The sequence below is a fragment of the Candoia aspera genome, chromosome 6 (assembly GCF_035149785.1).
Source record: "Candoia aspera isolate rCanAsp1 chromosome 6, rCanAsp1.hap2, whole genome shotgun sequence".
NCBI classification, from domain to species: domain Eukaryota; kingdom Metazoa; phylum Chordata; class Lepidosauria; order Squamata; family Boidae; genus Candoia; species Candoia aspera.
In genome coordinates this window covers 46,932,264-46,956,993 of record NC_086158.1, presented here as the reverse complement: position 1 = coordinate 46,956,993, position 24,730 = coordinate 46,932,264, and the positions used below count along the sequence as shown (strand labels likewise).

Below are 24,730 nucleotides of genomic sequence, written 5' to 3'. Positions count from 1 at the left end.
AGCCATCTAACATCACAGTGATCCAAATATACGCCCCAACCACAAATGCTGAAGAAGCTGAAGTAGAGCAGTTCTATGAGGATCTGCAGCACCTACTGGACAACACGCCTAAAAGAGATGTTATTTTCATCACAGGAGACTGGAATGCTAAGGTGGGCAGTCAAATGACACCTGGAATTACAGGTAAGTATGGCCTGGGAGAACAAAACGAAGCAGGACACAGGCTGATAGAATTTTGCCAAGACAATTCACTCTGCATAACAAACACTCTCTTCCAACAACCTAAGAGACGGCTTTATACATGGACTTCACCAGATGGACAACACCGAAATCAGATTGATTACATCCTTTGCAGCCAAAGGTGGCGGACATCTGTACAGTCGGTAAAAACAAGGCCTGGAGCTGACTGTAGTTCAGATCACGAACTTCTTCTTGCACAATTTAGGATCAGACTAAAGAGATTAGGGAAGACCCACAGATCAGCTAGATATGAGCTCACTAATATTCCTAAGGAATATGCAGTGGAGGTGAAGAATAGATTTAAGGGACTGGACTTAGTAGATAGGGTCCTGGAAGAACTCTGGACAGAAGTTGGCAGCATTGTTCAGGAGGCGGCAACAAAATACATCCCAAAGAAAGAGAAAACCAAGAAGGCAAAATGGCTGTCTGCTGAGACACTAGAAGTAGCCCAAGAAAGAAGGAAAGCAAAAGGCAACAGTGATAGGGGGAGATATGCCCAATTAAATGCAAAATTCCAGAGGTTAGCCAGAAGAGATAAGGAATTATTTTTAAACAAGCAATGCGCGGAAATGGAAGAAGACAATAGAATAGGAAGGACAAGAGACCTCTTCCAGAAAATTAGAAACATTGGAGGTAAATTCCAGGCAAAAATGGGTATGATCAAAAACAAAGATGGCAAGGACCTAACAGAAGAAGAAGAGATCAAGAAAAGGTGGCAAGAATATACAGAAAACCTGTATAGGAAGGATAACAATATCGGGGATAGCTTTGACAGTGTGGTCGGTGAGCTAGAGCCAGACATCCTGAAGAGTGAGGTTGAGTGGGCCTTAAGAAGCATTGCTAATAACAAGGCAACAGGAGACGACGGCATCCCAGCTGAACTGTTCAAAATCTTGCAAGATGATGCTGTCAAGGTAATGCATGCTATATGCCAGCAAATTTGGAAAACACAAGAATGGCCATCAGACTGGAAAAAATCAACTTATATCCCCATACCAAAAAAGGGAAACACTAAAGAATGTTCAAACTATCAAACAGTGGCACTCATTTCACATGCCAGTAAGGTAATGCTCAAGATCCTGCAAGGTAGACTTCAGCAGTTCATGGAGTGAGAATTGCCAGACGTACAAGCTGGGTTTAGAAAAGGCAGAGGAACTAGAGACCAAATTGCCAATATCCGCTGGATAATGGAAAAAGCCAGGGAGTTTCAGAAAAACATCTATTTCTGTTTTATTGAGTACTCTAAAGCCTTTGACTGTGTGGACCATAACAAATTGTGGCAAGTTCTTAGTGGTATGGGGATACCAAGTCATCTTGTATGCCTCCTGAAGAATCTGTATAACGACCAAGTAGCAACAGTAAGAACAGACCACGGAACAACAGATTGGTTTAAGATTGGGAAAGGAGTACGGCAGGGCTGTATACTCTCACCCTACCTATTCAACTTGTATGCAGAACACATCATGCGACAAGCTGGCCTTGAGGAATCCAAGGCTGGAGTTAAAATCTCTGGAAGAAACATTAACAATCTCAGATATGCAGATGATACCACTTTGATGGCTGAAAGTGAAGAGGAACTGAGGAGCCTTATGATGAAGGTGAAAGAAGAAAGTGCAAAAGCTGGTTTGCAGCTAAACCTCAAAAAAACCAAGATTATGGCAACCAGCTTGATTGATAACTGGCAAATAGAGGGAGAAAATGTAGAAGCAGTGAAAGACTTTGTATTCCTAGGTGCAAAGATTACTGCAGATGCTGACTGCAGTCAGGAAATCAGAAGACGCTTAATCCTTGGAAGAAGAGCAATGACAAATCTCGATAAAATAGTTAAGAGCAGAGACATCACACTGACAACAAAGGCCCGCATAGTTAAAGCAATGGTGTTCCCCGTAGTAACATATGGCTGCGAGAGCTGGACCATAAGGAAGGCTGAGCGAAGGAAGATCGATGCTTTTGAACTGTGGTGTTGGAGGAAAATTCTGAGAGTGCCTTGGACTGCAAGAAGATCCAACCAGTCCATCCTCCAGGAAATAAAGCCAGACTGCTCACTTGAGGGAATGATATTCAAGGCAAAACTGAAATACTTTGGCCACATCATGAGAAGACAGGACACCCTGGAGAAGATGCTGATGCTAGGGAGAGTGGAAGGCAAAAGGAAGAGGGGCCGACCAAGGGCAAGATGGATGGATGATATTCTAGAGGTGACGGACTCGTCCCTGGGGGAGCTGGGGGTGTTGACGACCGACAGGAAGCTCTGGCGTGGGCTGGTCCATGAAGTCACGAAGAGTCGGAAGCGACTAAACGAATAAACAACAACAAACAGACTTCCGAACACTGTACCATTAGCAACCACTACTCACTGCCTCTTATTTTAGATCTGTTAGATCACTTTCAGAAAGCATACATTTTCACTAAATTGGACTTAAGAGGAGATTACAGTTTAATCTGAATGGAAGAGGGCCATGGATATTTAACAGTTGTTTACCTTATAACAAACTTGAGTATACAAAATGGTTAATTGCCCCATGGTCTTCTCCAGATCTATGAATTAAATATTTTAATTTTATATATTTTCTGATATTTTAGACAAATACGTAGTGATATAGCTGGATGACATCTTGAATTCAATACTCATTCTAAAATGAGCCTCATGTCAGAAATGTCCTAAAATGCCTTCTCAGGCACAAGCTGTTTGGAGATACTGTATACACATTCGATCTTCCCTAACTGGGCCATTTGAGTTATCAGAGCTCTACAGAAGGAGCAGAAATGGATCTTGCAAATGTACAATCCATTCTCACATGGCAAGCACCTAAAAATATGAAAGATGTTCAACATTTTTTGGGCTTTGCCAATTTTTATATATAATTCATCTCTAATTTTGCAGAACTCAAAAGACCACTCAATCAACTTCTGAAAAAAGAAATTTAAATGCTGTACTCAAGAGCAAGTTACCTTGAAAAATCTCTTTTGATCCCAATCACTACTCAGGCATCCAGATCCCACTCACCCCTTTGCTGTGGAAACTGATGCCCTAGAATCAGCTTTGGGTGCTGTTCTCTTGCAGGTTGTGGCAAAGGAAGGGAGGATCTTTTGCCTTTCACCTTTTACTCCAGATTCCTCCTTTTGGCTGAAAGAAACTATGGTATTTTCAAGTAAAGATCTGCTGGCCATAAAAGCAGCATTCTAACAATGGAGGCATTTCTTGGAGGGAGCAACCCACCAAGAATGTGGAACACCTGCAGAAGGCACAGGTCCTCACTCCATGTCAAATCAGGTGCACATTTTTTTTCCTCTTTCAGTATTTATATCAACTATGTTTCTAGTTCACAGAAAAAGCTGCTACATGCACTCTGGTGCAATCTTAATTATGTTACTCCTTGGCCATTTCCCCTACCAAGATCTTGAAATAGAACAATTTTACCACCACACCCGAAAAAAAACAAAGAGACACTCAGAGAAGCAGTCATTAGATCTGTTGGATTGGATTTACTTGCAACCACATGACCAATATGTCAGGGGTCAGATGATGGGGAGCTCCACCAACCAATTCTCTTTTCGCTATGACAGAAGGATACTTGTTTCACAATAGTCTTTTATATGTTCCCCTTCCTCTGAGGGAAGAGGTATTACAACTTTACCATGATAATAAAACTGAGGGACATGTGGTGAGTGTTCAAAACATTGCATCTTGTGCTCAGAGAATTTGAGTAAAAGAGTGAAAGCTGATGTCAAAGACTATGTTTCACCCTGACATGTCTGTTGCTGGGCTAAGACTTTCGTGAATAAGCCAGCTGCTTTGTTTCAGCCGCTCCCCTTCCAGCCTGGACTGTGGCACATAGTTTCTCTGGATTTTATTACTGATCTTTCAGCTGTAAAAGGTAACATGACCTTTTTGGTGCCAGTGGATTTGTTTACTAAGATAGGTCATTTTATTCCCAGCAAAGGACTATCACTGGCTTAGGAGACGGCACAACTCTTTTTAGACTATGTTTTTTGGTACAGAGCTTAGTCAATCATGTGATCTCAGATTATAATACTCAATTTATACCCATGTTTTGGAAGGCCCTTTCCACTTACTGGACATTCATATTAATTTGTCATCTTCTCATCATTCATAATCTAATGGACAATTGGAGAACACAAACATATTCCTTGAACAATATTTGCACTGCTGTCTCTTATTAGCAAGATAATTGAATTATTGCCTCTTGCAAAATTTGCCTATTACTCATTGCATTCCTCCATCAGCACACCTCCTTTTCTACCAGTCTGCAGTTACCACCCTCTTGCATCTTGCCCTCCAGAGCTTCTACCTCCATTGTTCTTCAAGCCTTTGACTTTCTCCAGGAAAGAGAGGCTGCTCTTAAAGGAACAGTCTGATTTGGCCAAGGCTGTATATAAAGGTGCAGCAGATGTGCACAGACAAGGTTATGCTAAGTAGTGGGGAATTTGGTGTTGCTTTCAACCGAGTTTTTGCTTTCCTCCAGCCTGTCTAAGAAGTTGGACTTGTGCTACTTGGTATCTGTTTAGATACTCCAATTGAACACTGTGTGTGGGTAAAATGCTGTAGGAAAGGAAAGCATTGGATTTCAAAGCAACAATTTTAAAAATGAGGGAACAAGAAATTGAATTATAAGGGTTCTACTGTATATGAGTAGAACTTGCAGAGATTCAGAGCATTCTGAAGCTCCAAAAGGAGGAACTGAAGAAGAAAAGTGGTATTAACTAAGCTAAGCAGATCACCCACACCTACACCTACTACCAACCTCCGTTCACCTCTCCTGGGCCCCTTAGAGAAGCAAGGAAAATGCTAGTACAGCCATAAAAAGGCTTAGAAGACAAGGAAATGCTGATGGCAAGGAGAAAGGATATTTGGAGGCAAGGAAAACTATGGGAAGCAAGGACAGTAGAGACAACAGGAAGAAATAGAAACACCAGACATTCACCATTATAACACACGGTCTCTGTATTCTCAATAAACCTTTGTTTTTGTAGTTCCAACTTCATTACCTCACTATCTCTGATCACATAATCATACATGTACATTCTGATTTACATAAACCTATATCATGGAGTTGCATTCTCTGCCATTAGACCAGTTCTGGTCTCCAGTACATCAAAATAAATTGCAGTCTATGTTTCTATCGATGGGTGTTCTGGTCTCCATTATTAAATGAACTCACACAGGAGAAATTTCTCCTATGCAGGTAACATGAGTGAGTAATGGACAATAAAGAAAGACAATAACTGCACATATACTTTGTAACGAGCATGGCCTAAATGAAAGAAAGGTCTCTCAGGTCATAGGAAATTAATTTTCCCTCAAGCACCTCACAGGAAGGCAAAATAGTACCCATGGACACCTATATCCCCACAGGCGTTTCTTTTGACTCCTCCAAACACCCTGTTCCACCTGACTTCTTTTTAAATAATCTTTTAGTTTAAACATAAATAGGAATTTGGCCTACAGCAAAGTAAAGTTCCAGCCTCTAGTGTTGTCTTTATTTACAAGAGTGCCTCTGGCGCCACATAAACACCATGGTCATTAATTCAAAAGTAATGTACAGCTTTATTTGAAAGTCTTCCCAGCTGCCCAATAAAAAACAAAGTTGAGTTGAGGTAGTAGAAAGCATTCTGGGGGGTTGAGCTAGAGCAATGATGGAGAGACGCATCATAAATCTGCCCTCTAGTAAATGTTTGATTTATTATTGGTCATTCAAAATGGAAGCCATTTTCTCAGACTGCCCACAACATGCCCTCAAAATTCCAAATGTGCCTATTCGCTCCAGAATATTGCCTCATTCTGCAGGACTCTGCCTGGCCACTATCCATTAAAACATAATAATGACCGGGCAAAATTCACTCTCCAGTAAACCATAGACTAACAGGAAATTCCTCAGAGGAATGAAGGAGGAGGAACAGGTGATAGCTATGAATTGGGAGCAAAACATAAGATACATACAGCAGCCGTAGTGAATGGAGACCTTCGAAGGCCAGTGAGGGGATACACTGTAATGCGTTGTAGCTAAGGATCCTAGGTGAAGTTGGAGAGAGGCAGAAACAATTTGAATAATCACATGTTGTGTAAATACATCCCGCACATTGACTGTATCCTTGATCCCTCTCCCCAGTATTAGTTTTTCAAAATGCAATAATGGGTAACTCATATAAAAATCTTAAATATTTGGAATCAGAATCTCTCTCTCCATCAACTCCATTTTGGACAGGCTATAAACTACCACTGTTGAACAATCCTGCTTTGCACAGTAAAAAGCCATATAGCAGATGCCTTTATTAAGTCTCTGGGCAAATCCACACAACCTCCTTGCCCTGGTACAAGGAAGGCCCCCTAAAACTTTCCTGAGAATATAACTTTATGCCTTTGCCTGTATCTCAGTGTCTCTCACAGCTGTCTTAAGGATGCTTTAAGGTGCTATGCTCCAGTAGTGGCATTTACCCTAATATCCCACCTTAAGACACTGTATGCACACAATGTAGGGTGCATTAATGGGCATTGGGGAGGTGGCCTGAAAAGACATGCTCTGTGATAGCAATCTTGTGGCTCCAAGTAATTCTGCTGGTTTCCTGTGGGACCACCTTCTTCAATCTGGTCTCTGACCTCTTTGCCCACTCTAGGTCCTCTTTTAGTTGTAAGGGAAACTGGGGGTCCAGTTTTCAGAGCCTTTTTAAAAAAAAAATGGGTAGGTGACAGGTCCACCTAGATAGGGGGAAGTCTTGAAATTGAGTAGCTCATGGCTCACTTGACACATGTAACTGAAAGTGTAATCCAAAGAACTTGTCTCTTATCCTTCTCTTGCCTGCCTAGCTAGGAATTCCTTTCCTAGTGGCTACTCTTCCCAGGGAAGCCCTAGGACCTTCCTTCCTCTCTTTACATTGTGATTTTAGGGGAGTTCCCAATCAATCTCCACAGCTACATGATTTTTGATTGCCTCCAGATGGCAGCCACCAGATACAAAAACTAACTTTTGGCTAATGGTTGAACCACAGAACAGTTGACCTGTTGACCTAACAGTGTGAAGCCCTAAAACTGATGTATGTAGTTGAACCATAATTGAAAGGACTCAGCCTCTATAGCAGTGTTTCTCAACCTTAGCAACTTTAAGATGTGTGGACTTCAACTCCCAAAATTCTGGGAGTTGAAGTCCACATGTTTTAAAGTTGCCAAGGTTGAAAAACACTGCTCTATAGCCTATATGATTGGGATTTCCCTTCCTAGTGGCCACTCTTCTCAGGGAAGCCATTGTTTCTTGCTTCCTTTCCTCATGTTATGTTCCTAGGATAGTTTACAGTTCCCAAACCAATCCCCACAGCTAAATCTTTCTCAAACTCCAGCTGTTCAGCAACATTGTCTATCGGTTGTGTCTTGGTTACCCAAATCTGGATGAATACTACAGGGTAGCCAAGAAATAACAACCCTCATTTCTGCTACATAATGGTCAATAGATCAAATGGTCAACCAGTTGTCCCACATTTGTTTAAAAAAAATAGGCCACTGGGGGGGGAATGTTGTGTGTGGAGTACTTAGCACATTATGCATTCTAAGTGGAATAGGCTTTTCACATGCTAGATGATATCGGTAAGGGCTGGAATTACAGCCAAATCACAGGCTTTGGGATGTGTTGTGTTAAAGCTGGATGGACAGCAGCTCAGCATAGGCCTGTTCCAGGTTCCTGGTAAGGATGTGCTTCAGGGGCAGCAAGAGTTTGGATAGCATGAGTTAGGGTGGGAAGGGAACAAGGCAAAACAGCTGAGTGGATGTGGCCTTTGTTTGCCCACATTTCCACCACAGGAACCCAATGATATCTTTCCCTGCAATCTGAAATAGCACTTCTCTTTTTGATTCAGCTCTGTTAGAAAACACTCACAAAGTGGTCAGTTGACTCATATTGGTAAAGGAATTGTTGTTGAGGAAGCTGATCTTATTGTTGCTCAGGTCCCTGCAAAACAGAAGCATAATGCAGGGTCTAATATCACTTATAACTCAGTCTTTCTTCAATGCCATTCTTCCCTCCTCTCATTTCCCAAGCCAAAATCTGCAATCCTCTGCAACTGCAGTTCCAGTTCATCCATCGCCTATACTGATAAAGCTGCTTCATCCTTTGACAGCACTTTTGGGCAAGTGACTGCATGATGTTAGCTAATTTTTCGAAACCCTTGTCTAGAGCCATTGTCATGCAGGTAGAAAGACATTTAAAAGTATATATGCTCTGAGTGTTACAAAAAGGACATAGCATTTGCACAGGCAAATATTTCCTAAGGATAGGTAATCTTAGAATCTGTGCTATTAATTTTAGGGTAGAGCTTTAACTGTATTTCATCAGCTAGGAAGTAAAATAAATAAGTAAAATTCCCCCTGCTGAATTTCTCAGGCAGATAATAAACAAAGTGTGGTGCAGTAGTCCAGACAGAAAGAAAATATTATTCTCTACTGCATGAAAAAACACATAGAATCACATCTGGGAGAACAGTCATGAGAATGAGGGTCTCCAATCACTTTAAGAATTGAATATGATTTCCTAAAAGATTCTAATGTACTGTTACAGAAACAAAGCCACTTAGATGTATACTGAGAACATAACCTCAGCGCGGGTTATTGAAAGACCTTAGCATCTCTAGAAGAGAATATATGTAGCTCAGGGTTGAACTGTAGTGTCCTTGGTGCTCTCTGAGCTTGGCTGTTTGCTTGCAGATGTTTCATTACCCAACTAGATAACATCTTCAATACGAGTGTGGTGTTTGCTCCCTGTTTATATACAGCAGTTTGCCCTGCCAGTTTTGGGGTGTGTGTGGTTTTTTCCTTGGTAGTTCCTTGATTAGGGTATATAAATTTGAGAAATAAATAGTTTTCTGCTTGATTGTTTGCCTGGTGTTAATCCCTGCTTATCTGGGTGTTGGCTGCTGGAAAGGATGCGTTCTGATCTTTTTGTTTCCTTCTTAGCTTTTTTATTTTCTCTTTTGAATGGACTTAGTATGGTTGATTTCTGTTTATACTGGACAAGTAGGCATTTTAAGAAGAATTAGCCAATCCATTATTCTACTCTGAATTAGCTGTACCCTATTCAAAATGGCTGAGTTTTTCTTGTAAGAAACCTGCAACTTTATGTGCTATTAGAGGGTGTTATGACTAAGAAGACTAAACTAAGAAGACTAAATAACTAAGAAGACTGAATCTAAAAATGTTTCCCAGTAATTAAATTTTATTTAAGACTTTTCCATTATTCTGCTTTAAGCATCATTTTATGTAATGCAAAATGTTTCTATTTCTCTCCTCAGATGTTTTCTTATGCAGAATTCAGAAGATAAGAGGAGACTACCTCTCTTGACTATTTCTTGGTCTTCTCTGAAGCCTTTCTATTTGAATATACATAGTTCCATGGCATTCCATGCTTTTAATGCAATACTGCTTTTTGCAAGTTATTGAAAAAAGAATGTGAAAGATAAATCATTGGGTTGAACAGGGCCGCCTGGCCTTATGCTTTACTTTTGTTCATAACTATGTGATGAACAAAATTTCAGTAACAACATGACCATCTGCTTCTAGTAAAACTTCCTATATACCCCCTTATCTTCTGCACTGGCTTTAATCTGTAGCAGTACATCAATTAATGTACATCAATGTGTTGATGTACAACCTAAGTCTCTCCCTATTCATTACTTGCCCAAACTAGATATGCAGCAAAGGAATCCAGGTCACCTACTCATCTGGAGACAGCAAGTTGGAGAAAATGGATCTAGCTTATGGTGAAGATCTTAGCAGTTTTCAGAAAATCCTAGAGGGTGTTATGATCCATATATTTAATCTCTACAATCTCCAGGAAACACCAATGTAGGTTCATCAGATGAGTAGCTTCTCAGGGCTTCTCAGACACTTACACCAGCTGCAGGTAACGGAAAGTGGAAAGTTGTCCTGGGATAAGGCTGAATTGGTTGCCATCCAAATAGCTGCAAGAATAATAAAATATGTGTCAGATATTACCACTGAACTGCTAATGGAGCAAAGTTCAAGATCTTTGAACTTTTAATCTGAAGATATACTGCTTTGCCCTGTTACTGCTATGCAGATTATTCATTAACATTACAGAGAAAAAGAATGATAATTGTGGCCCTTTCTGCATGCCACAGATATGCTGTTTGTGGATGATAAGGCAGAATACAAATTTAATACCCAAATAAAAACATTTTCCATACAGAAAGAATAGTTCAATTGTTGCTGAATATCCAAAGGTATTTTCAATCTTTATTCGTACAGATGGTAGCAGAATTGCAAACACTGCAGCTCAAGAGGTTAGATACATTGTGCATCTCACCTGGCTGCTCCAATTCCAGAGTGTACAACCTGAGACCCATCCAGCTCCTAAAGGTTTTAGGTACAGCCCCAATAGCTCTTCCAAACTTTGCTAGTCACATGTGTCATTATTGATGTGATAAAAAAAACCCTATTAAATACATGGAAAGTAATCATATTAACTGAATTTAATTAATTTAATGTAATCTAAAATAAATTTTAGTTTTTGTACTGGCTCCACCCACATTTTTGTCCTATTTTTTTGGGACTGCAGCCTCTGGCACCACCTCAAAACCAAGTGTGGTCGTTAGCCTGAAAAAGTTATGCTGACCCTTTAATTCATGAATACAGTGTGCCACTTCTCAGAACACTCCTCCCAGCTGATAACCTCCTTATCCATACTCACAGCTCTGTGACGTTCTTGGGTATTCCTTTTGGGAGGCTTTTCAGGTGCTTATTGCTGCAGCGAACTACCGTGTCTAGGCAGGTGCACTCCTGGGGGCACTGAGGGCGTGGGAAGCAGATTATCTCCTCCTGACCTGCCAAGTGACAAGCCAAAAAGGATATGAGACTCGAGATGCAAATATTGTCCCAAATCACTGCAGGGAATTCTGGGTTTTCTATTAGCGTCCAGGTCTTCAAGGGCCAGAAACATCAGGAACAACTAGAACTCAGGATTTTAATCAACTGATGTGATTAATTCATTACAAATAACAATGGAGGTTTTTATGGGAAGTGATGGAAAGGTCCCTTTCGAAACTGTGCCTCCCTATTGATTCACAAGAGGGTTTCAAGGCACAGAAGTACACTAAAAAAGCTAAGTTAATTTATTTTATTTTATCTGGGTTGTGGCCATCCCTACCCATCCTCAACACAAAGGCTATGTTGAAAGCAGCTACTGTATTTGGATCAAGGCCAGTGATATAAAATTGCTTGCCAAAGTGCACATGATTTATCCCTTTAGTGAATCAGTATTATATTAAATATCTCCAAAATATTTCTTGCATCAAACTATTTTACTTATTTAGTCTGAATGTTTAAACACTATAACTGATTAAATTGCTTTGCTTTTAACCAAGTAATCAACATTTAAAAAGAATGCTTAAAATCAGTAGATATAACTCTAGGAACCATTACGTAATTAGGACTCCCTGCATGTTTGGCAAAGATAACATTTCAGCTAATTTGTGGCTTGAAGATACTAGAATGGTTTCCTTTACTTTGGTGCTACTTTTCAATGCTTACTCTCAGTGTATCTAAAGGACACAAAGTTGTGTGGATCATAGTAGAGCAGTTGGTTATGCCCAGTATTTGTAACTGAGATAGCCAGGGTCAAACAATGAAACATGGTACTTTCCATCCAAAGACTAGGAGGAGGGCAGAAAACTGAACCACTGCCCCACAGACTGCAGCTCTCAGAATCTTTCTGAACAAAGTGCCCAAAGGAATTTGAAGTGACTTCACTCCACTCCACTCCTCACCTCACTTCATAATACACGCAGCTTTTGGCCTTTCACAATAGCCTTTTATACTCTCTCCATTTCAGTCAATGCCAAATGTGAATTGCTTTTGCACCTTTTGAATGACTTGTCCAATGACTTAAAGTAAGGGAGAAGCTAATTCAGTTATCATTTCAATACAAAATTCAAGCTTTCCTAGCCTAGCTGCAGATAAGAATGCAGTTGTTATTATATGATGTTCACAATTTTCCTGCTTTTCTGATGTAATTTTCTAAATAAAACATTCATACAAAAATAGTTTGCTGATCCGGACAGGGTAAAAAACTGGAAAGGAAGGAAGGAAAAAGGCACACAAAAATGTGTATATTGGTAAAAGTGACCTGACAAATTCATTGTATTAGGGGGAAATGTCTGCAAAAATGACTGAGCAATGTACATAATTCAGCTATGTGTATCAAAATTTGCAAACTGATGCAGCAATGGGACAGAACACATATGGTTCAAAAGTAAAAATCTATGCAAAATTAAGATTTGTTGAAATGTAGAATGAGACAGTCCCATGCTTTATGAAGTCCACTACTTTGCAGGGTGTGTTTATGTGAATACCCTCTGTTATTTTAGATTTACAAGAAAACAACGTTGAATACAGAAATGGGATAAAGAAGTCAATTGGAGCTTTGCATTGTGTTTAAGCATGACGCTTTACTAATCTGGGTTACACTGGTCTTTTAGCAGAGACAGAGAGATTTGGAGCACATATACAAGAAACTTCACTGTACAAAACTTGCATATTTGCTGTCCTTGCTATTACCCAAACACTGAGCGCCTGTAAGTTACCTTCCTCACACCTGAAGTCGGGGAAGGCAACATCCTGCAATGGGATTTGGCGCAGAAAATCTGGATTATGGCAGCGTGGATTCCCAGTCACAATCTTCCTCTTGCGAAGCCAGTCACCCAACCAGGCCAGATGACAATTGCAATTGAAGGGGTTAGCCAGCAGGTTCCTGGGTTCAAAGGTTGTGGTAAGAAGATAAATAATCCCACTGTTGATGAAATCTTAACTGCCCTGCAGATAGAAATAAGTTCCCTGTCCTCTTTTAAAACCAATGCCCTTTCTCATATCTATAAACACATATTTGTGATAATATAAATCTACTTATATTGTATTGAGTTAAACTATTAGCTACTTAGTCTAGTATTGTCTACTCCCAGCCTTTCCCAAACATGGATGTTCAGATATTGTTTCATTTTATGATTTTATTTTAAGCAACGTGGATACTAGTCAGGGATGATGAGAGTTCCAACCCATTGACATCTAAGTATCTAAGGCTGTTCTATAAGGATTACCAGCAGCTCCCCCGGGTAGGAAAGACTGGTCTCAGTTGATTACCATGAATTCTTCAAGGCTTCAAGAATAGACCACCAGCAGACCATTCAGACTGGCTACCAACCCATGTGGCTTTTTTTTTTTAATTTAACTTATTCAAAAAGGTTCCTAATGGCTGCTAAGGACATAATGGGTAACAGTTGCTGGGAGCACAAGTCAGAAGGAGTCTGGTAACAAATTTTCAGTCTAACAAATTTTATTTACAAGTGTAAGCTTTTGTGAGTTGCAGCTCACTTTATCAGATGTATCAACTAGCTAAACTTCATCAAGCTCACACACTGAAAAGGGCCTAACAGACTCCTTTTGATTTTTGTCTACCATGGACTAACATAGTCTCCTCCTGCGATGAGAACACAAGTAGATGGATGCTATAGCACTTGCGTACTGCCTGTGGGCTTCCTGTTAGCCTCTGGTTGGCCACTGTGAGAACAGGATGCTGGGCAAAATAGAGCTTTGGTCCAATTCAGGAGAACTGTTCTTATCTCTTATGTCCTTTCTCAACACGGCTACAGAGGAGCTTTTTTCATCTGGGGAGGTCATGAACCGAATCAAGGAGCTCTAAGTTAAGAAATCTTGCTCAAGTCTCTCCTTTGAGCTATAAACCCATTAAATTGCCTTAGGCAAATTGTTACTCTTGTACCTCAGTGCTCCCCCTGCACCTGTCAAAGAGCAGCAGTCAAGCTTAGAAGATAAGATGAAACTTTGTTTTGACTCAAGCAAATGGTATAAATACCATTTATTATCATTCATGTGTATTTCAATAGCTTTGTTCCCCCATAAAGAGACTTCATTCCACTTACAAAATGGTGAGTTAAAATCAAATACTAGCAATATGCAAAATAGTTTCACAGCAACATCCCATGTTTTTGTAACAATGATAAATGCCTAGTTCAGCAACTGTGGCATTTCAACCATGGCTCCCAGCTGAAAGTGAAAAGGACCATTCTCTCGAAGTAGAAGTTCCCGTTGTCTGGTCACAGCTCCAGAGATGTGGCTCTTTGCAAACAGCCCTCTGACAGCAGTGCTGCACCCAACAACTATACTAAATTTAAAATGGCAACACCCTGAATCATTATGGAAGCATGAATTCCAGTTCATTATGGAAGCATGTTTCTGAGATCAGAAAACAGCTGGAAAAGAAAAATAAAATCAGATCCAGGAGAAAGGATTATGGATGTGTATCTGTTAGCTTTAACTAAAATTTCCCTGCCTCACAACTCACAGAGTAGAGAGTGACTGCAATGTATCAAAAGCCCCTGGTGAAATAATGCTGATCTGATTGTCATACAAGGAGAGAAGGCGCACATTGCGCAGCCCAGTGAAGCTGTCATTGTGAATACAGTTGATGCGGTTGTTCCTCAGCATCCTGGGGAGAAAAGAGAAGATGGGAAGAAACCTTTTTTTTTACTAACTTTCCTTGATTGCCAGGAAACTATTTAATACTGCTCCCACCCTACAATTCCCAGTTAGGGCTGACTTACAGCGTCCGCAGCCCATCCAAGCCCCGGAACATGGCACTGCGCACTGACTCCAGCTGGTTAGCAGTCAAGTGTAACTCGCTCACTGAGGCTGCCCCCTCAAAGGCCCCATCCTCAATCTCTGAGACTTTGTTGTTGCTCAAATTTCTAGGAAAGCAAGAAGCAGAAAGTCAAGTATAGGAGAACAGTTGCATCTTAGTTCACAACCTACCAGGCTCTGTCACTTCAACAGAAACAAAAGAAGAATAGTTTTGATAGATCCAATGTTGCCAGTGTATTTTATTTGGCAGCCCTTAATTCTTTTCTAGACTGCCTCTGCACCTAACCTGAACATTTGATATAGCTTTAGGCCTAATTTTGTAACTTCAAGCAGATTGCTGAGAGACTGATTTCTGCCTCAGAGAGTCTAAGCATATTTGCATCTGTTTCGTGAAGAATAAAGCTAGTTATGATAGCTATGTATTACTTCCAGTAACAAAAGCAGTATGCCTCTTAAAATTGCTAGGGAATGTGGGCAGGAGGATGTTATTATACAATGTCCTTCTTGTGGACTTCATATAGGCAAGGAAATAGCAGAGGTCCTTGGCCTGATGATCTAGCACAGTTCCTTATATCCATCTATACTTATGCCTGTAGGATCTTTGACAGCTGTCCCTCCTGCCACACCTTATCCTTTTTTAAAATGTTGCTGTACCATAAGCCCTACTCCAAAATCCTGTGTAAGGAGGAATGTCTCCTTTGTTCCTAGAGGTTCTCATCCACATAACTCACATTTTCTTTAAGTGTGGGAGTTTCTTGAAGATACCTGTCACCTCCACCACTGTGATTTCATTGTTATTCAGGCGTCTGCAAAGGAAAGAAAGTAAAATAAACATGCAAGCCTGAGAGCAAAGCAGAGCAAAAAGTTACACTGCATGGTGAACAATATAATATACATGCTTTCTTATACATGAATCTTCTCAGAGCCAGGAAAAAATGAGGTGAGTGGCACAGTGAAAGTCTTTGAGATTTCCTGAGAAGGACATGGGCAATTCCAGTGTTCTCTGAAGAGCTTGCACATCGAATAGTTGTTTGTTTGTTTGTTTGTTCATCATATTTATATAGCTGCCCATCTCACAATCAAGTGACTCTGGGCGGCATACAACAGAGTTAAAAACAAAATATATAAATCAATATTGATATTATTAATATGAAAAACTTTAAAATTATTAAAGCACAAAACTAAACACAGAATAAAAAATGAGATCAGGCAAAGAGGAGGTGTTATTTCCCAGGAGCCATCTCAATATTTTGCCAGTCCCCTGGGGTCTCCAGGTCTGCTGACACAACCAGGTCTTGAGGGACCTCTGGAAAGCTAAAAGAGAGCAGGCCAGCCTCACTTCAGGAGGAAGGATGTTCCATAAAGCAGGTGGCACAGCAGAAAACGCCCACTGCCTAAGACCCACCAAGTGAAACTCCCTAGTCGATGGCACCCACAGCATGCCCTCTTTGCTTGCATCTCACTTTATCTTATTGAAGAACATTGGTAGAAAACATCCTTAAAATAATGACACTTGGCAACTCTCATTGTGTGAATAAGCCATAGGGAAGACACAGAAGGAAAGAGCACCTCTATTTTGGATTGTGAGAACAACAAATGGATGCTCAGAGAAGAGCAGGGCAAGTTCAAGCCTTACAGTTCAGCAGTAGCCTGTGGGAGGCGCTCTGGGATCTTTGTCAGCCTCAGATTGGAACATTCCACTACATTGGCCTCACAGCGGCACTTGGGTGGGCAGACCACATCACTGTGGCATTCACTGTTCAAATGATAATCCTCCGTACCTGCCGGAAAAAGGAAGTGTGTGATGGACTACAGTAACTCAGCTGGTTCTCAGGAAGGAGGGAGCACATTCCAAGGAGGGGAGTGAGATAAGAGAAAACACAGTCTGGAGCTAGAACATGGGAAGACTAAGAGGTTCAGAGTAGCCACACTCTAGAGCCTCCCAGGTTACTTCCCTTTAGGTTAGGTAGAGTAGCTTTAATCTGGCAAGATTCTGCTTATACGGTGTGAGCAATAAAGAACTGGCTGGATTGATTCCTTGTCATCCTTGGGCTGGACCCGACAAAGTGTGAGTCAAAGATAGCTGGTACTGCTGGGGAACCTTCTTCTTGAAGAGAAGGAAAAACCCCTTTATCTGGGTACTCCTCTCTACACTTGTGTATAATCATGCAAGTCAGTGCCAGTCCTCTGTACAGAACTAGGGAGCAGGGACCATCTGCAAGAGCAGAAATTTCCATTTCTCTCCACATGTACTGTATATAAAAAGAGCCTGATGGGTCAGCCTGTAAGGGCTGTAACTCACCAAGACTCTGTTTTCAATGACAGGGTTAAGCTAAATTTTCCTAAGTAGCCCGTCGGTTAGCTTCCCAACTGTATTCTTGTATCTGGCATTCAGGGATAAAGGGCACTTCCACATAAGTGTTTTATATCACTTCATGAGATCAAGATCTGGATGGATCTCATGATGTTTGCTTTCAATAGTTAAGTCTATTTATAAGTCTGTTCTGGTTTATTAAATGCTGCAGCAAAACTGGCTTATTTGTTTGAATCTCTGCAGTTCTACAGACATTGTGGGAAAGCCCATTTTCCCATTGGGATTTTCAATTCATCTTCTAACTAACTCAAGCCACCCATTGCTCTCTCCATCTGCCTCAGAAGTTGGTATTCTGTTCTTGGAGCTGCTGTAGCAATATGCAGTCAAGGCCACGGCTACTGGGGAGACTTCTGGTGGGATATGGCAGACTGAGCAGCTGTGCCTGCAAGCTCTGTGGGCAGAGCTGGCATCGTGGCAGTTTTTTGGGGGGCACAGGCTGGTTTCTCCTGTAGCCCAGAGCATTTTTCCTGGCAAAGAAAATGACCCATTTGTCCTCTGGATGGCAAGTTGCAGCCAGGAGATCGTGGACAGCATGTGTGATTGACTGGCAAGACTTCACCGGGAGGCTGGGATTTCATTTTTTCCAAGCCACACTGCAGTCCTGCCTTCCCATTTCTAAAACACCCAATTTATTTTTTTAAGTTATGTACCCTAAGAGAAGCTTTCTACAGTAAGAAGAAGCAGAACTTCTTGGTACCTATCATTATTTCTGGATTATATTTTTAATTTTTTTTAAGTTTTGGTTTGTTTCCCCATTTAAAGTGTAATAAGGATTGAGAATACATAACTGCCTTCCTGTTACTATTTTTGGTACTGAATCTGAAGGATGGAATATTTTCTTACACGTTGGGTTTGCTGTTTTAAATCTTCAGTTTTCTGTTCATTTTCTTTGGGATTTGTTTGCTAGTATACTTTCTCTTGCCAATTTTAGGTGGAAGTTTTTTATTAATTCATTAACTCCTTTGTGCATGAGTCAAGTAACTAGCGGGTGTCATAATCTACTGTCTGAAGCTTGGAAGATTTCAAAGAAGACTTCTCAGAGTTCTGTTGTGAGCTTAAGCAGACTTCTAAAGAACTTCTTTCAGAGTGCTGCCAAGCTATTCTGCAGAGTGTTCAGGGCGTTGGAGAAGAGATTGTTGCTAAAGTGTGCCATCTGGCTGAAAATGTTACGATGAATGATGAAGATTTTGGAAAAGATGGGGAAGTTTCTGTTAGTGAGATTAAAGTAATGCCAGGGGAAGATTATAGTTTGGTGTTGAGGGGGTTAAAGCGACTGTCTGTAAGGATGGAGAACCCAGGGGTTTAAGTTTGTAGAGGGAGTTGCCTTGCTGGGGAGATGTTATGACCATCTGAATCAGTGTTATGGGAAAGAAGAGAATATGTTTTGTGGGAACTTTTTCCTTGCTGAGAAGTCTTAAGGGTGGCAGTGGGGCTGTTTGATTTCTGTAAAAAAAATGCCTTATGTGTAATAGGGAGATATGTAAATGCCCTGGTATATTTCAAGGAGGGATAAAAAATTAAGAATGTGTAACTGGATTGATAATGAGGTTATTAGGATTTCATTTTCTTAATGATTTGGACTAAGATTTACAGGACTTTTGATTTGTATGATTTAAAAAGTATTGGTAAGATATAATAATATTCTATTTTGGCTTTTAAACTTAATAGGGCTAAGACTGTTGTAGTATTATTAATTATAAAAGCAGATAATTTATATGTTTTTATAATTTGATTTTTATTATAGTAGACAGAAATATACAGAATAGTGGTAGGAAGGAAATAATTAAATGGATGTTGTTTTAAGGGGGAGGGAAGTTGATTTAGAAATTTATATACATATACTTTCTTTTTTATATAAGGGGAAGGAGCAATTGTATTAGTGATTTGCGTGTGTCAATGGAAGGATGTATAGAAATAATGTGATCTTGGTTTGATAAAGAGTAAGGGCTTGACTTTGGAAATTGCTGTATATTCTTGCTGTTGAAAGTTGGAAGCCACCTTTGTATGTAATCTCTAAAATTCTATTTCTTTGTATTTCACACTTTTTTAGTTTCTTTTTCTTTTTGTAGTTTTTTGTTTTTCTGTAGTTTTTGTCTTTGTTATAAACTTGATAAAATTCTTTTTTAAAAAAGGCCACAGCTACTGGGGAAAGTGCCTGAAGGCATCATTACTGGTGTATTATCATTTTACTTTCAAAACTTGCTGGGGCTTTAAATATAATAGAGGAATTATAGTAAAATAGCTGGGAAAACTTTGGAGGATTTCAGAGCAGGTTTCTATATTTTTTCCAATCAACATCCCCATGGCAAATCACTGGGCAAATGGATACAAATACATGCACTAAAAACCCAGAAGGGGAAGAATATAGGTAATAATTTTTTTGTTATTCTATGGCCAATGGTAGCTTAAGGGGAAGGACACTGAATTATGTTCTTTGCGCTTTCCTACTGGTCAACTAACAAAAATCAAAACAAGGACTGATTTGCTCCTGAGGTTTTTTACATATTGTCTCTTTTGAGCTCAGTAGAAGTGAAAATGACACTGGGCCAAATTTAAACCATTTTGTTCATGACAGAGATGTGATAACACTGGCGTTTGATAGGCAATGTGACATCATCCTGATGTATTGGGCTACAGGTCCAATAAACCCCACTAAGCATGACCAATGGTAAAACACAACAGGAGTTAGACACCAGCACATATAGGACATACCAGTTTGCCTGCTTCTGACCTAGCATAGCCAAGTTTAGCATGAGAGGAAATATAAACTGCCTCTGGCAACTTTTCTCCACCAACCCAGCAAAAGGAACAGTTGAAAGTCCAATCTAGTTTTGAGAGAGGCAAATGCTGCAGCACTGTAGAAGAGATTTGGTCATCCTGTTCCCACCAAAATTGCTGAGTTTATTTATTAAATTTATAATAAATAAACTCAATTCCATAACAAGTCTGGGTGGCATATAATAATGAAACCATAACTAAAAAAATACAAATAAAACTGCAGGAACCCAGAAAAGAAAGACCATTTATTCTTAAAAGAATTAGCCCACAGGACTGTAATCCAGTCTAACCCATGGAAAAACCATGTTTTAAAGGCTGTTTTAAACATGGTCGGAGGGCGGGGGTCGGGGGAGATAATGTTGTCCCAGAGGGCAGGTGAAGAGTGAAGCCACATTTTCTAGATCCCATCAGATGACCCTGCTTAATAGATGGGACCTGGAGTACACTGGCTCTGGCCAATCATACAGGACAGGCAGAAACTACAGAAGACAGACAGTCCTTTAGATAACAAGGCCTTATGCCATGAAAGGCTGTACAGATAATAACCAGCACCTTGAATTGCACCTGGAAGTTTTAACATAAGCCATTTACCTTAATGGGCAATTCTAAAATGTTATTTTCCCAGTAAAGAAAGGGCACTTAGGTATATGCATGCAAGCAATACATTAATTCCAGCATATCCCATTCTAACACTTTCTCCCTTACCTGGAATGAAGTACTGCTCCTTGGCTGTAAAGAAAGATGGGCAAAGAATATTAATGTAACTCTTTCAGGCATATTAGAGCAAGCACATAAAGTGCAATACATGAAAAGGAATATCAATTGCACATAAAAGTATCAGCATATACAGATACATATATAGGTGCATATATTTACCTAATAAGTATATCTTTAAAAAACAAGCATATTTTCCACCATCTGTTATAGCACATGCATATTTTCTGGCACAAGAGTTAATTTTTTAAAAAATTAAGAGGTTGGAACACTTTAGTTTCTGAATTTCAAACTCAGTCAACCAATTTATAGTATGTATTCTGGACATTAAATAAGAGGTTCAACTGCAGGTTGGTTGAACATTTTAACCAAGCCATTCCTGTTGGTTTAAGTTCACTTTCAGGGTAGAAGATGGCTTATAGTTTATATATATCCTGATTCCTTAGATCTCTGGGCACAAGGAAGTTTAAAATGAGGTGGGGGAATGCAAAAGCAACAATATCTTGTGGTATGGAAGGAAGGAAGGAAGGAAGGAAGGAAGGAAGGAAGGAAGGAAGGAAGGAAGGAAGGAAGATAAGGATGGGAGAACATTTCTACATGTTCTTTACAGTCTATTGTGTGTTGAGACAAAACCCCTGGAAAGATGTGCTGGAATATGCAAAGGACACCCATTCTCAGTCTTCTGAACCCAAATTCAAAAGCAACCCTATAGCAGGAAAGCAGCTCATACGGGAACAGCGGAATTTCTTGCTCTTGATCTGTCCAATGCGCTTGTTGGCCAAGCGCCGGGGACTGGCACAACGAGCACCACTTGTTTCAATAGGATTGGCACGCAAGAAGTCTGCCAGCCACTTCAGGTTGCAGTCGCAAATAAAGGGGTTCTGGGCCAGATGGCTGTAGTAGGAAAGAAAAAGGAACAACTGAGCACATCCATTCAGGAATCTGTGGGCTGCCCTGTGGTTGATCAGAGAACCACATGTAGCTGCTAAGATGGTGCTTCTAGCCAGTACAAAGCTGAATGCTTTTTCAGGCATCTAGAGTGCAAAGTAGCCCCTTTCTTTGGGTTCCACTTAGTTGTCAGGACACTGGGGCCTGCCAAAAGCTCTGGTACACCCTCTAGGAATTTATTTTACTTATTTGTGATTTATGTATTTGTTAGGTTTATAGCCTGCCTTTCCTCCAGGAGCTCAAGATAGTATATGGAGCACTTTGTCCTCCAATTTTTCCCACCACCCACCATGTTGGATGGGTTGAGCTGAGAGATGACAGACTAACCCAAAGTTGCTCAATGAGCTTCTGAGACTGAAGGTGGGCTTAAATCTGGGTGTACCCAGTTATAGCCCAATACCTTAATCAATATACTACACAGTCTCAGTGATAAGACTGTAAGAACAAGACTTCTTGTTTCCTTTCAGATGACATATCTGTTATAATCTCCTCAGACTCTTGCCTGCCTTCCCTTTGGCAGTCCAGAATTCAAATCTCGCACCGTCCTTCCATCACCCCGTCAGACCCGCAACTAGGGTCTGTGTCACGGGGGCAAACATGGATTCCGCACCCCCCCCATTCAGTATACAAATACTATTTTGTCATTTTGGCGCCCCCCCCAGTGCGGTGCCCAGGGCACATGCCCTGCTTCCCCCCCCTGCCCCCGTTGCGGCCCTGCCCCTATCATCATTGAACAAATCTGTACAGAAGTCAGCACTCACAGTGTCTGGATGGCACGCAGGGTGGCAAAAGTGCCTTTAGCCAGGGTCTGGATCTTGTTGTCATAGAGAGAGAGCAGTGAGAGGTTCTGCAGGTCAGCAAAGGCATCTGCCCGGATGCAGTTAATCTTGTTGGCATTCAATAGCCTGGAGTGATGGAGCAATCATACTGTAGTAATGTGTGCATGCACTATGATGACGGTACTGGATATTACACAAAGTTATTCTTGCTCATTATGCAAAGGACCTACCCATGTGCACCCCATCAAGTTATTTGCAGAGCTCAGGATAAGAAATAAATTAAAATTGCATTTTAATCTGGAGTCATCTAATGCATACTTCCCAAGCCAATATGAAAATTAAGCAAAGTTATTCTTTAATATTTGCATCTTTCAGATTGTGTGATGCTGTTCTGTATTCATACAAAAATGCAAATCTTAGTGGAACTAACGTACCACAGTCATGGAAGCTGCTTGCAAAATTGTAGATTAGAAGAAAGAGTATACAAAAATATATATAACAAGGAAATGCAGAAGAAAATCTGTATGACTTTTCATGGAGTTATTGTTTAATGACAAACTTATGCAAAAATGAGATGCTATTATTTGAAGGTTGGAAAAATGACAAAAGGTGTACAACTATTTGTCCATCCCTAAGCCAAGTAGGCGGCAGCATTGCAACCAAAAACTCTCCCCACAACCCGAGTTCGATCCCAGAGGAAGCTGGATTCTCTCTCGGGTAGCCGGCTCAGGTCAACTCAGCCTTCCATCCTTCCGAGGTTGGTAAAATGAGTACCCAGCTTGCTGGGGAAGGTGATGACTGTGGAAGGCAATGGCAAACCACCCCGCTATAGTCTGCCAAGAAAACGTCACAAAAGTGGCGTCCCCCCAAAGGGTCAGACATGACTCGGTGCTTGCACAGGGGACCTTTCACCTTCAAGCCAAGTAAAGGGACAGAGAAAAGTCCACAAGGAAGAATTATATTATTAAAGACAAACAAGGTTTTCCTCTGGAATAATGCAGATGGAAGGGGAGAAAAAGTAGGTAGGAAGAGACGTAGAAGCTAATGTTGGAAATGAAATGATAACAATAGCAGGTGGAAATGTGGGAGAAAAAGATAGGTGAATAAGGAGGAAGTGAGGAAAATATCAGTTTTTAAGCAACTGGGGAAGCTGTTGGTTTCTGAAGATAGATGAATAAATATATTGATGGAAATGAAGTTCTAGATGATTGCAATAGAGGGTTTCCTGCTATGCTCATATCCAGATAACCATCCAGCTATCGTTCTTATTTATGCTTACAGTAGTTGTAGTGCATAGAGACCCCCAAATACTCCTTTGGGCAGCTCTGTGATCTTGTTCCCATACAAGACTCTGGAAAAGAAACAAAATCAGTCCTTGGATTAGTGGTGCCATTTCAATGTCCCTATATAGTGTATTGAGAGAGGAGGCCATCATCTATTATAGAATCTAAGATTCTATAATAGATGATGGCCTCCTCTCTCAATACACTATATCGCTTTTTAATATACAGTTTTAATATACACTATCGCTTTTTAATATACAGTTGCCTCATGACACATACAGCTGCAATGGTTTAGCATTTGAGAAGATGAAATATGGGTTCCTATAAGTATGCTCAAAATATGCAGTTGCTTAAGACAGCTGAATAGCTGAAGCTCCATGAAGCAGCAGTTTTCAAACATTCCACTGCAAACACCCTGAAAAGAAGGATTGCAATAATGTAGTATAATTAGTCACCATAATGGCATGAAAACCTGATTCACAGAAACATTTTTCCTCTGAAACTAACTATAAAATTGCATTATGAGGTACTACACTACGCATTGTAATTAGGAGATGAGCCAACTGAATTTACGTGGACGGAGATTTGGCAGCCTCTGGAAACTGAAATAGCTATTCAGAATATTGGCCAAAGAGACAGGGAATGGGGACTGGCATCTTCAGGAAGCCTCAAGTTGGCATTAACAGCTACTCTGGCATCAATTAAACGGTGCAGGTGGAGTCATGAAAGAAGACCATTTTTGCCCACCATGCAAGCAATACTTTGCATCCTTGACTATAGTAGTGTATTCCAGACTTTTTTCCCACTTACTACTCACAGAGAGTTGAGTGAACGAAGGCCTTGGAAGGCATCAGGTGCAATCTCGGAAATCTGGTTGTTGCTCAAGTCTCTGAAAGGTATAGACACAGTCAACATTCAGAAACACTTAAAAGGTTTGTCACTT

At 40.5% G+C, this 24,730-nt stretch overlaps 1 protein-coding gene across 1 annotated transcript in view; it reads right to left on the bottom strand.

Annotated features, from left to right (window-relative positions):
- SLIT1 (slit guidance ligand 1) overlaps positions 1-24,730 on the bottom strand; it is a 44,995-nt gene that overhangs the window by 17,046 nt on the left and 3,219 nt on the right. The window contains exons 4-17 of the mRNA XM_063307798.1: positions 24,605-24,676; positions 23,784-23,855; positions 22,487-22,630; positions 21,508-21,671; positions 20,769-20,792; positions 16,548-16,692; positions 15,643-15,717; positions 14,875-15,018; positions 14,616-14,759; positions 12,844-13,010; positions 10,953-11,085; positions 10,135-10,203; positions 8,127-8,198; positions 6,203-6,274 (exon numbers count right to left, since the gene is read on the bottom strand). Of these exons, the coding sequence (XP_063163868.1) occupies positions 6,203-6,274; positions 8,127-8,198; positions 10,135-10,203; positions 10,953-11,085; positions 12,844-13,010; positions 14,616-14,759; positions 14,875-15,018; positions 15,643-15,717; positions 16,548-16,692; positions 20,769-20,792; positions 21,508-21,671; positions 22,487-22,630; positions 23,784-23,855; positions 24,605-24,676 (1,497 nt within the window). The remainder of the gene's footprint in view (positions 1-6,202; positions 6,275-8,126; positions 8,199-10,134; positions 10,204-10,952; positions 11,086-12,843; positions 13,011-14,615; positions 14,760-14,874; positions 15,019-15,642; positions 15,718-16,547; positions 16,693-20,768; positions 20,793-21,507; positions 21,672-22,486; positions 22,631-23,783; positions 23,856-24,604; positions 24,677-24,730) is intronic.